The sequence below is a fragment of the Alosa sapidissima genome, chromosome 19 (assembly GCF_018492685.1).
Source record: "Alosa sapidissima isolate fAloSap1 chromosome 19, fAloSap1.pri, whole genome shotgun sequence".
Classification (NCBI taxonomy): domain Eukaryota; kingdom Metazoa; phylum Chordata; class Actinopteri; order Clupeiformes; family Clupeidae; genus Alosa; species Alosa sapidissima.
In genome coordinates, this window is record NC_055975.1 from 26,980,817 (window position 1) to 26,994,003 (window position 13,187).

The 13,187-nt window shown below is 39.6% G+C and overlaps 1 protein-coding gene across 2 annotated transcripts; it reads left to right on the forward strand.

Annotated features, from left to right (window-relative positions):
* Positions 1–1,665: 1,665 nt before the first annotated feature.
* Positions 1,666–9,977, forward strand: LOC121693745. 2 transcript variants are annotated; one of them, XM_042073392.1, is made up of 7 exons: positions 1,666–1,800; positions 3,396–3,528; positions 5,517–5,734; positions 5,849–6,111; positions 6,517–6,919; positions 7,024–7,192; positions 9,057–9,977. In XM_042073392.1, exons 3-7 carry the CDS (start codon positions 5,524–5,526, stop codon positions 9,184–9,186), a joined length of 1,176 nt encoding a protein of 391 aa, XP_041929326.1. In that variant the 5' UTR covers positions 1,666–1,800; positions 3,396–3,528; positions 5,517–5,523; the 3' UTR covers positions 9,187–9,977. The 2 variants fall into 2 exon arrangements, with proteins under 2 accessions (XP_041929326.1, XP_041929327.1); XM_042073393.1 differs by lacking the exons at positions 5,517–5,734; positions 5,849–6,111.
* The last annotated feature ends 3,210 nt before the right edge of the window (positions 9,978–13,187 follow it).

The following is a 13,187-nucleotide window of genomic DNA, read 5'->3' on the forward strand; positions in this document are numbered from 1 at the left end:
ATTCAAATCAGGCTTCGTGCACAATTGTTTTGTGAGTGCTGCAGATTTGTAGCCTGGTAATCAGAGTGAATTGACTCACCAAGTGCAAGTCTAACTAACTTGTTCGGAGTCCAGTGATATGCAGAGTAGTTTCCTGTGCAGTGAAGAGGAAACAATTTTAAATGTCCACTTAAACTCTGACTAAACCACTGGCCAGCTGGTCCCGATAACACCGGTTTAAGCCAGAGTTACATGAAAAAAAAGTAATTGTTCACTACTTGCTTACCTCTACAAGACTTACTACTGGAATACATGCAAGAGCTGCTGGTCTGTGAACGTTAAGTACTGAGAGCCTCCCGGCATCCCAGGCTTTTAGGGGGATGTCTTGCAGCTCTGTTATCAGGGACTGGAACCGGTGGAACATAACATTATGTTTGATTAGCGCCTTCCAAGAACAGTGTAAGTGTGTGTTTAAGTGATGTGTGAAGTGTGTGTGGCTGTGTTGCATTGTATGATGCTCACACACCTACACTGAGCTTCATTATGACCATTAGTGTTCTACTAAGTGAGCTAGAATTCTTCATACTCAGGGAGTGACACAGTTTGAAGCATTTAAAACCCTAAATCATATAGGGACACACACACACATCCACACGCACAGACACACAGTCATGCACACACACACACACACACACACACATCCACACGCACTGGCACAGACATACACTGTAAAAAATGACCGTGAAATGTACATAAAAACTATGTGAAATCCCTACAGAAAAGTATTGTAAACCCAAAAACATATATTTTTTGTTTAACTCACAGTGAACTTTTGTAAACTATTAAACAGAATATTTTTTTATATTTACAACAATAACATGTGATTATAATCAAATTTATTTGTTAAAACTACATATATTGCTATCAAAAACTGAGAAATACTGTAATACTCATAACAAAATAATTGTGTTAATTTGACATGTAAATATTGTAAAAATTATACTTTTAGTCAGTTGTTTTTAAAAATACAAACAATATATGTAAGCCACTTTACACGTTTATGCTGTACTTTTGATGATTGATGAATGATGCAAATTGAGGTAATAAAAATGTTTTCACAAAATATATCTAAAAATATAGGCCACAATTAGCCTATAATAACATTGTTTTTTATAATTTAGGCTATTTGTAGCATATTGTGTAGTGTGTTTGTAAGAAATTAATTTTTGAGCATTGTGTCATTATCACAGGCTAAACAACCAAACATGCCTTCACTAACATTTGTTTATGATTTATTTGTAGCCTATAGCCTACTGTATTTATAGAGTGTGTGTAATGAATTAAAATTATTGATATATGCAAAGTAAACCTCTGTTCAGTCCTAACCATAATTTTGTATGTTTTTAGTCTTTAGATTTTAATGTGATACTTAGCCTAGGCCTACTAATTTGAGCACATTGTCACAGGTTAAACAGTGCCTCCTTAGCCACAGACTTGTAGGCCTTGTACTCTCATTGTGCACTGTGTCCGCCTAATTTTGAATTTCATAGTGAGCAACTGAAGCTCCTCTCTGAATGGATAATGACGTGAGGACGTGAGGGCGGGAGAAGCGGGAGAAGCACGAGCTCCTTGTTCAAGGCTGCAGCTGACGTCATTAACGAGCGAGCTAGAGCGGCGCTTGCTGGAGAGAAAACAGGAGCAGGGTAAAAGTCTTCGGACCACGTCTTTGACATTTGAATTTTTTAGGATAAATCCACGATTTTAACACACGTTTTTTGGAGGGTCTACTGCTGTTCAATCAGAAAAAGAACAATTGGCACGGTAAGCTTCACATTTAGCCTACTTTTTTCGAGAACAAGTGTGCTGAAAGCACATGGTGTAAACTAGCACCAGTTGATATTTAAGATCAGTAACGTTAGCTACTAGCTAGCTAGCTTGATTAAAGTGTGATAACTTAGTAGTTCAGCTAAAAAGCACAGACAATCACTTCAAATCCTAAAAATGATCACCTGCGTTTTTTGTAAAAAGAAATTGTATACATTAAGAGGCTATGTACTACATTGCAGAGTGCATAGAAATGAGCCACGTTGTCTTTTCAAATGTGTGGGCGCCAACTGTAGTCAAACATTTACGACTTACTCAGCTTTCAAGGGCCATTTTTATCGTGTGCACAATGCACCTGCATCGCAAACTGCTCCTACAGCCGTTGTTGCGGATTTGAAATGTGCAGTTTCATTATGTGTCCGCCATTTTCACACTGTGAAAGAGCTAGTGTCTCACTTAAATGATCATATCGGAGAGGGCAGGTCTGTGTCGTGTCCAGTAAGTGGTTGTAAGCATGTGTTTACAAAAAAGTCATCATTTACTTCTCACATGTGTAGGAAGCATAAAGCATGCTCCCCTGATAGTATTGATGACATGTACAGGGAAACTCGTCCTCAGCCCCCAGATGTCATTGCCAGTACAGATGATTTAGAAAACACACATGAAGCCATGCCAACATCTAGTGCGGCCAGTGATATGCCAGAGAATGATAGTCAGTCTTATCTCAGAAACATGTGTCTCTTTTACCTTAAACTGCAAGGACAGCTGCTTATTCCTGCCTCTACTATACAAACTATTGTTGAGGAAATGCAAAATGTGCACGAGTTAGGTCAAGCCTACACAATAACTAAAGTATGTTCTTTATTAAAAAATGAGATGAGCCTATCTGATGAAGCAGTCACTAAAATCTGTGACTGCATTAAAGAGGCAGATTTGTTCTCTGCCTGTCATCAGGGACACTTAAGAACAACATACTTCAGAAATCAGACATTCGCAAAGATGTTTAAATACACAGAACCCCAGAAAGTGGCATTGGGAATGGATGAAAACATGACACAAAAATGTGCTTACTACATACCAGTGGCAGAAACTCTAAAGAGCTTTTTACAGTCACATTTAGGGAGGAATGCACAGTCACAACAGTTTGGAGATCCTGATGCAGAGGTTTTTACAGATTTATATGATGGACAAAATTTCAAATGTCACCAGTTCTTTAATGAAAACCCTGAAAGCCTCAAACTGATTTTGTACCAAGATTCATTTGAAATTGTGAATCCCCTGGGTTCTGCGAAAAAGACACACAAAGTTCTTGCAGTCTATCTTTCATTAGCAAATTTACCCATTCATTTGCGTTCAAATACTGATAATATGTTTTTAGTCTTGTTGTGTGTTGAGAATGACCTTAAGCGTTTTGGAATAGCCAAAGTTTTCTCAGAGTTGTTGGCAGATCTGAAATCCTTGGAGACAGACGGAATAAATGTAGATGGAGAAACAGTAAAAGGGGGTCTTTACTGCATTGCTGGGGATAACTTGGGTTCTCATTGCATAGGTGGGTTTACAGAGAACTTCAGCCGCTCTCAATATTTTTGCAGGTACTGTGAAATCTCAAGAAGTGAGTTTGAGGCTGATCCGAATGCCTGTGGTCCTCCACGCACCCCAGAGACATATGACGCGGCGGTTGCTGATCTCCAGGCTGACAACATCCAAGGCGTCAGAGGAATAAAGGTAAACTCTATCTTTAACACCCTTGAGTCTTTTCACGTATGCCAGCCTGGTCTCCCGCCTTGTTTAGGTCATGACCTCTTTGAAGGAGTCATGTCATATGATCTAGCACTGTACTTAAAGAACATTATAAAAAAGAAAAAATGGTTCACATACTCACTCTTAAACAGGCGCATCAAACAGTTTAGGTACAAAGGATCTGAAGCACTCACAAAGCCATGTGCTGTCAAGCCTGACGGAGCCAAGTTATCAGGGCAAGCCATTCAAAACTGGAACCTTTTGAGATTGCTACCAGTTTTGATCGGTGACAAAGTGCAAAACCATGAGGATGAAGTATGGCAGTTAGCTCTCCAGCTAAAAGACATTGTGGAACTTATTTGTGCTCAGAACATTTCCTTGTCACAGATAGCATATCTTGACAACTTGATCCAAGAATATTTGGAGTTAAGAAAGATGTTGTTTCCTGAAATTCAACTTAAACCCAAGCACCACTATTTGCGCCATTATTCAGCACTGTTGTTGAAATTTGGTCCATTGATAAGGCTGTGGACGCTAAGGTTTGAAAGTAAACACAGCTATTTTAAAAGATGTGCCAGACACTTGAAAAACTTCAAAAACATTTGTCTAACTTTGTCAGAGCGTCATCAGATGTATCAGGCATATCTTTTAGCTGGGCAAGAATGCAGTAAACTACTGCAAGTGAAGGACAGCTGTGCGTTTTATCTCAACCTCTACAGTGACACTATTAAACATGCAGTCAGGGAGTTGGCCATTTCAGAAAGCAATACCACAGTCACCACAGACATTCAGTACAAGGGCACTGCATATAAAAAAGGACAGTTTCTTGTGTACAGAAATGATGAGTATATGGAGTTTGGTGAACTTCTACTCATCTTGATTCAAAATGACACATCTGTGTATGTTTTGATGGATATCCACAAAGGCATCTTCCTCTCAGAATACCATCTGTATTCTGTGACGAAGGACAGTCTTGGGTTGCAGTGTATGAACATTAATGACCTGCCCGATTTCTATCCTTTGGTATCATACATTCTTGATGGATACCAGGTCATTCCATTAAAACACAGCATTGTGGCAAAATAAAGTCCAATTAAAGGACAATTCCGGTGCAAAATGAACCTAGGGGTTAATAACACATGTGTACCGAGTTCGTCCGTTCTCTGGGATATGTTTTCATGCTAATCGAATGTGACCAGTTTTACCACAAACCGCTAATAAGTGTTTAACACTGGTCTTCGGGGCACACGCAAAGTAAAAAGAAATCGCTATTTCTATACCACTGACAAGGCTCAAAATAGCGCCACACTTCAATGATAGCATAATGGGGGGCCCTATATGTAAACCGAAGCATTGAGAACTTTGTAAGTGTACAGACAGTTTAATAAAAAGATCGGTTATGTTTCTAAACTTTCACGTATACAAGCGGGCGACATCTTGGAAAAACAGTCACGTGACCGTTCAGCTTGCGTTGCTCCAGTCCAGCGTCGTGCAACGTGAGCTGAATTGTCACGTGACTTGTTTTCCCAAGATGGAGCCAGCCTGAATACGTGAGCGGTATGGTTTCTAAACTATCTTTTTAATAAACTGTCTGTACACTTACAAAGTTCTCAAAGCTTCGGTTTACATGTAGGGCCCCTCATTATGTTACCGTGGAAGTGTGATGCTATTTTGAGCCTTGTCAGTGGTATAGAAATAGCGATTTCTTTTTACTTTGCGTGTGCCCTGAAGACCAGCATTAAATGCTTATTAGCGGTTTGTTGTAAAACTGGTCACATTCGATTAGCATGAAAACATATCCCAGAGAATAGACTAATTCGGTACACATGTGTTATTAACCCCTAGGTTCATTTTGCGCCGGAATTGTCCTTTAAAGTTCACTTAATTCTCACTGTAAATAGTTTGACATTAATATAAGTGTTACTAATATATGTATGTATATTTTCCTGTTCTGTTTGGCATTTCTTCTTCAGTGGAAATATGGGTGACTCAGAGCGAACCTTCCTAGATGTTGCCATTATGGAAGCCCTACCAGAACTTCCAGCGGTGAACAAAAACATCCTGGAGGAGCACTTACAGTCCATTGGAGTCGAGACCTCTGAGGATCTACGCTTTGTAACAGAGGCAGATTTAATGACCGGACTAAGACCTGTGCAAGCCAGAAAGCTTATTTCTATTTGGAAACAGAAATGTGAGTAAAAACACCACATAACACACAACCATTCAAAATCCAAAGCAGACATGGACATTGTGTAATACAGTGTACAGTGTGATTCATTATCTTATTTTTTTTTGTCATTTAAAGACCAAACTCCCGAGAACAGCTCAGGACAGCTATCATCTGTGGAATCGCTGTCATCGCTCTCTCTTTCACCCAGAAGTTCAACGTCAACCTCATCCAGCAGCTCAGGACTCGACACACAGGGGGACGACAGCTTTGAAGTTCCATGGGGGAAAATGCCAGAGGAAGTGATGGATTCTCTGGAGAGGGGAAAAAGGCCAGGCCCAAGACTGAGGAGGCAAATGATCCGGATTGTTGTGACTGAGATGATGGAAAAAAGCCCTCATGTAGTTAAAAAGCATTCAACTGACGTTGCAAAAAAAATGGTGGCAAAATATCCCAGTTCTCTGCAAGATGTAATAGAGGGCGATATTGTTGGAACAGGCTACCATTCGATTGTCAAACAGTTGCAAAACAGAATTGAAAATGTGAGGCGCACTTCAACACCCAAAATAAGAAAAAGAAAACATCAGACTGATGTCTCAGACCACACAGACGAGATCCCATTAGAAGAGAGAGCAGCAATGCAGGACACTTATGGATGTGTTAAATGGAATGTAAAATTCCTGCCCCTTGAAGAAACTCAAGAGAGCCAGCAGCAAAAGATGGAAAAACTCAAAGTGATGTTCCAACAGTCTGATGCCAATTCAGAGGAGGTAAAATGTCTAATGAAGTCCACTTTTTACACACAGCGTCAACATGTCAACCAGGGAAAAAGTATCAAATGCCTTAGAGAGGAGTGGCCATTTTGGTTTGATGAACTTGGCATGTCGATCCACTTCAAGGAACTCACTGGGATTGACCTCAAAGAGACATTCACACGGAATTTGGATTTGAAGGGAAAAAGGCTGCTCGACTACATGACCACAGTTTGTGTCAACAAGAGCAAGAGGTTCCTTCTGAATTATGCAAGGCTTCAGAGGATGCGGGGACTGCAGAGTGGCTGCTCAGATGATGTGATCGAGATGATCCTGCTTCTGCTAAGCTACTTTGATGAGAAGGAGGAGTCCATGTTCTTCCATGTAGAAGATACATGTCTGGTAGAAGAGGTCCAACTGGAGCAAGTACCTCTGACACCCACTATTATTGTCTGTGGTAAGTCTGTTTCATATCTCACTATTTTTAATTGCGCTGTTTATAGAATTTGTCATGTGAGTGCAACGCTTATTAATGTAACCTATTAAATAATTTGCTCATAGGACAGTACTGCTATTCCTCAACAAGGTACATGCTGAGTCTGGATCGGAACCTTATCAACACAAACATCTCCTCCTTCATTTCTGCACTGTGCCTCATGTTCGGGAGCTACTACTGTTTTAACATCCATTATTCATCTGAGCTGGCTTCAACCCTGGAGTTTCTTCAAAGGTGAGTAAACTTGGCTTACTAATTTCTCAGACCTGGAGTCTGGTTCTGAGGTCCCGGTCTTAATCTGGACCTTAAAGGGATGTTCCACCATTTGGGGAATTACACTCATTTTCAACCTGCCCTTGAGTTAAACTGTTGATTTTTGCCTTTCTCAAGTTCATCCAGCCGTTCTCAGAGTCTGGCGACACCTTTTTTTAGCTCCAGCCTAGCATAGATAATTGAATCAGAGTAGACCATTAGCATCTCGCCTGCTAGCATCATGTTTAAAAGTGACTAAGATTTCCGGTAATTTTCCTATTTAAAACTGGTCTTTTCTCAAGTTAGAGAGTGTAATAAGACTAATAGAAAATGAAACATGCGATTTTCTAGGCTGATTTGACATGGAACTATACTCTCATTGAGGCGTGATAATCCAGTCACTAACCAATTTATCTGCTGCAGCTCAACCTTGTTGGAAGGTGCTGCATGATATTGTGCTGCTGCGCCCATGGTGTTCCTTGATTATTACGCTGGAATGAGAGTATAGTTCCAAGCCTAGAAAATCGCCATGTTTCATTTTCCATTGGTCTTATTACAATTTCTTGAATTTCCCCTGGGGATCAATAAAGTATCTATCTATCTATCTTCTAACTTGAGAGGACATACGTTTTAAATAGGAAAATTACCGGAAATCTTAATCGCTTTTAAACGGGATGCTAGGAGGCGAGATGCTAATGGTCTAATCCGATTCAATGATCTATGCTAGGCTGGAGCTAAAAGTGGTATTGCCAGACTCGGAGAACGGCTGGATGAACTGGAGAAAGGTAAAAATCAATTGTTTAACTCAAGGGGAAGTGGAAAATGAGTGTAATTCCCCAAATGGTGGAATATCCCTTTAAAGGAATTATCCGGAGTAAAATGCACTTTAGAATTTACGGATGATTGGGAGTACATACGTTGAGTTGACATCAAAATCATGTCATTCGGATGTGATTTGAGAAAGTTCGATTTTACCGTTTTTAGTCAAAACTCGTTAGCCTGGAAGTGACCCGGGCATGTCATTTCGCCGCTACAAAATGCTATTTTTATACCTCTTCTACAGTTCCAAACAACATTACACTTTTGGCTTTCGGTTTGGCTTTAGGGACCCTCTACTCACTACCACGTAAGTGTAATGTTTGGAACTGTAGAAGAGGTATAAAAATAGCGTTTTGTAGCGGCGAAATGACATGCCCGGGTCACTTCCAGGCTAACGAGTTTTGACTAAAAACGGTAAAATCGAACTTTCTCAAAACACATCCAAATGACATGATTTTGATGTCAACTCAATGTTTGTACTCCCAATCATCTGTAAATTGATCTAAAGTGCATTTTACTCCAGATAATTCCTTTAAAGGAACATGCCACAGTTTTATACAATGGGTTTATTCAAAAATCCCTAATTACATCTTGTGTCCTTCGTCTTCACGAGTTCAAATGGCAATGCAGATTAAGAGGAGGTGATCTCCTGGGCAGGTATTGACTTGGGACTATATTGGGGCAAAGCACAGGTGAAGCACTGCTACTTGGGCGCAGAGATATCATGCTACACATAAGTACTTTTCTCACTCGCTACAGCAAGGACAATCTCTGCGTCCAAGTAGCAGTGCTTCCCAATTTCATAAAACGGTGGAGTGTTCCTTTAACTAAGGCCGGGACTCAAGACTGAGAGTCAGACCCAGACTAAGAGCCGGACTCAAGCTGACTCTCGGCCTTGCCTCTTGGTGTGGCCTGAGTCTCGGTCTTGGTCTGGCTCTTGAGTCTCGGCCGGGCTCGGACCCGGATTCAGACTTTTTTTTTTTTTTTACTGATCAATTAAAATGCTTAATATGCTTTTATTCTACAGGTGTTTTTTCTTGATAAACCCAGAAAAAGGAACCAAAGTAGAGAACAAAAACTCCAAGCGTCATCTCAACTTGAACCCTCGCGTCCTCACCCTGATACAGGAACTCTCTGATCACGAGTGGTGTGCCTAAATATGGACTCTTTCTGTGGACTCTGACTGTTTGTTTGAGAAGAGGTACTGTTAGTCTTTGCTATGTTTAAATCCATGATGTGTATTATGGTAATTAAGGCACAATATGTAAGTTTTATTTTAAAGTCTTCAAGGTGCACTATGTAACTTCTGGTAGAGGGTCTGCCATCTTCTTGTTTCATGAAGATCTTATACTTTGCAGGAATGTTCCAAAGTATGGTATAAAACTTATTTACCTTTCATTTATTCAATTAGAGCTGTTTTTATTGCAAAAAATACCTTAACAAACTGTGAGGGGGCTCACCTCTCCACAGATCTGATCTGTAATTTGGCCTGTTGGCATCACCTGATTGTCTCCATGGAGATATAGTTTTATGCCATACTGTGGAACATTCCAGACAGGGAGAGTGTGGTGTTGTTGTTATGCACCTGGCACTTAAACTTTGTGTGACAGAAATATGTTCAGATTTAAAGAGGTTAATGTCCAGATTTAGAGAGGCTTGTCTTCTGGATTATTTCAACTTGGATTCAGTCAAGGTTAAAAGAACCATTACATGTAGGTTCTTTGCATGTTGTTTGTATACGTTGAAAAGAAAACATCCAACTGTTTTATGGCGTACTGTGGAACATTCCAGACAGGGAGAGTGTGGGCTGTTGTTGTGCGCCTGGCACTTAAAGGAGAATTCCGGTGTGATATTGACCTAAAGTGTATCGAAACATGATACCGAGTGTGAACGTATGTCTCATAGCCCATCTCGGCTTGTTCCCTGCACTCCAAAATCTGGCGCTAGTTAGCCGATGCTACCAACAACTTTTTCAGTAGTGGTGCTTCGGCATCGGGCTAGCCATGCAAATAAATCACTGTTTTACACCCATTTACGAGGCTCAATGTATCTCCACACTTCATTGGTAGACTTCCGAGGGCCCTGACATTTAAAACGAGACATTGAGAACTTTGAAAAAGCACTGGTAGTTTACTTACAAGACGATTTATACAGACAGTATCTTCACGAAGTTTAGCGTTTGCAGCCATCTTGAATTTAGTCACGATAAGTCGAGCAACGAGTAAGAATGAACAGGTATGATAAGGGATCAGATTCCAAAAATAATTCAGTGGAAATGCATGGATTCCAGTTGCTGCTACTGGAAGAAACTGGAATCCATGCATTTCCACTGAATTATTTTTGGAATCTGATCCCTTATCATACCTGTTCATTCTTACTCATTGCTCACACACATATCACACCGGAATTCTCCTTTAAACTTTGTTAATTGATTCAGTTGAGCTAAAAGAAGCATTACATGTAGCTTCTTTGCATGTTGTATGTTAAAAAAAATGCATCCAATTGTTTACAACTATTGACGATGGCTGTTAAATAAAATTCCCAAAAGTGACATTTTCCTCTTATCTTTTCTTAAGCTGTGTATTTACATGTTTTGGTGTAGGCTTAGAATTCATTTTGCAGGTTTATAAGTAAATTTTACATTATAACTTGATTATTAAAACATAAAAATATAGCATATTATGAATAGATTTTATGTATAATATACAGAACAACTCCATTTAAAATGCAAAGTTTTACTGTTGCACTACCATTTTAAACTATTTCTTTGTTTGATATTTCCCTGTAAATTTGATCATTTATTGATGCACAATAAGCAATTATCACATGTGAAAAATACAGGGAATGGTCTATTTATATACATCACAGTTATGCGAAATTAACAAAAAACATTGTAGACTTAACAGTTTTTAATGGGATTCATCCGTTCATTCATTCATTGTAAATCAATTTACATATTTTGTCAGTAAAGTTATTTACTGTGCTGCTGTATTTTTTACAGGAATACTCTGGTAACCACAGCTGCCAGCATTTTCATAAAAACTACAGGTTTTTTTTTACAGTGTACACACACACACATAAACGCGCACACACACACACACACGCACACACACACACACACACACACAGGCACGCACATACAAGCATACACAAAAGTTAAGAGATGAAGACAAATTGAAAAGCGTGATTTATTTTTGCAGGGAGGATAGGCCTACAGGAGCGGCGGTCATATTTTGTACCGCTACGCAGTACATCTAGGCTAGTTTATGATCTTCATGTGCACGTCTGCAATCTACTTTACAGTAACATCCCAGGCTACTTCCGCGTTATGCTGAGCTCAAAAGTTCCTAACTTTGACATCCACAGCCCCATTCACTTCCATTGCTTTCTGCCTGAAATTGTCAGTGGTAAGTAGACGAAAGTACGACAATTTTTTAATTGCCATATGTATTTCCTATACCAGTACTAGTAGATACTGGTATTGTACTAGTAGATACTGGTATTGTTCTTTGAGGTTTTTTGTGCTGCTTGTTTAACTAGTTAATAAAAAATCTATTGAAAACCTAAAATGTATCAGTCATCCTTTTTATGCTGTAGTCTTACCAGCCAGTTGAAATATGAGTTATAAGTGTTTTATTGAAACAGTTAATGGCTTATTGAGTTACAAGTGTGTTATTGAAACAGTGGGTGTCTTATTTTACAGTATTGATCAAACTTTTCACATTGAAGTTGTTATTGATTGTTATTTGTTTATGTATTTTTGACACATGTTTATGTCTTAAAATATTACCAAGGCTGTGTGCTGGCCACCTTTATGCTATTTCTTCAAAAGAACTGAACAGATTTAATGCATGATCAAACTTTTAAAATGTAAGCTGTTATGCTACTGATTGCTATTCATTTATATAGGCTATTTATTTGATATACGTTTATGACTTAGGCTTACAATTATCAAGGTTGTGTGGTAGATTTGGGGGGGGGGGGGGGGGGGGGGGGGCACCTTCATCCTCATCTCACCAACAGAACTGGAAAGGACACTGGATCTAATGTCCACACACAAACAGGTTTTGACAATGTAAGTAAAGTATACACGTGATACAGGCAAATGTAGGAACCCACTGATATCCAGCAAGGGAAAAAACGTTCAATGTTAGAACTACCAAAGAACATATTTTAGATCGATGTTTGCACATCAATTATACTCGCAATATGTAATGGACACTATAATTTAAGTCGCAACTCTTTTTCTATGGGTGGTTTGGCGCGTTTTCACCTCAAACTCTACGTCCAGCTTTTTGTCCTGCTCATCCAACTTGTGGCGCTTCTGTCCACTGTTCTACCTGCAGCCACAGGACTTTTGGTAGCCTACCCACTGGCTGCGTGCGCGTGTGCGGCCGTCGCTCGGTGCCAGATCGCCGGTCACCGTGAATCACGCTGGTGAGCAACCCCTCCTAGCCCTGCTTTGACAGCTGACAGGCGGCGGGGGGGGAGCAGTGGAGTCGCACGGTGCTATTCAAGAGTTCAACTAAGAACTAAGAATCCCATTTTCATATACACATCCGTGAGATACACAACTTAAATGCTTATTCAATAGCCTGATGCTAAGAACATAGGATATAATGTGGGATTGCGAATGATCACCTCCATTCAGACTATGAAATTATGTGAATGAACATTATTACCAGGGATGTAGTGGAGGCTAAATGCAAGTAGGCTAAACACAGTTTACCCATCTCTGAAATTTCAGAAATAGAGTTTATCCACCTCTTATTCGAGTTTATCCACCTCTTAGCATTTAAAAATCACACTGTTTTATCCACATTCACAATATGTGCACTCATCAACACTCTTGGAACCATTTCATACCACTGGTATTGTTATAAACATTGGACAATAACCTCCACCATCATGAAACATGTTCCTTTTTAAAAAATCCAATACCACATGGCGCAGTCCACCTTACCTTATCACAGTATTCATAGTTTACCCACCTCTTATTTTACCAATACACCCCTGATTATTACTAAAACAAAAACCCAAACCACATTGTTTGAGACAGGATGATAGCTGATCAGCAGATGTATAGAGCTGTATGAGTCCAGTGGTAATGGTGAGGTAGATAGGCTGTTTGTTTTTATGTACACATCTTACACGTCTG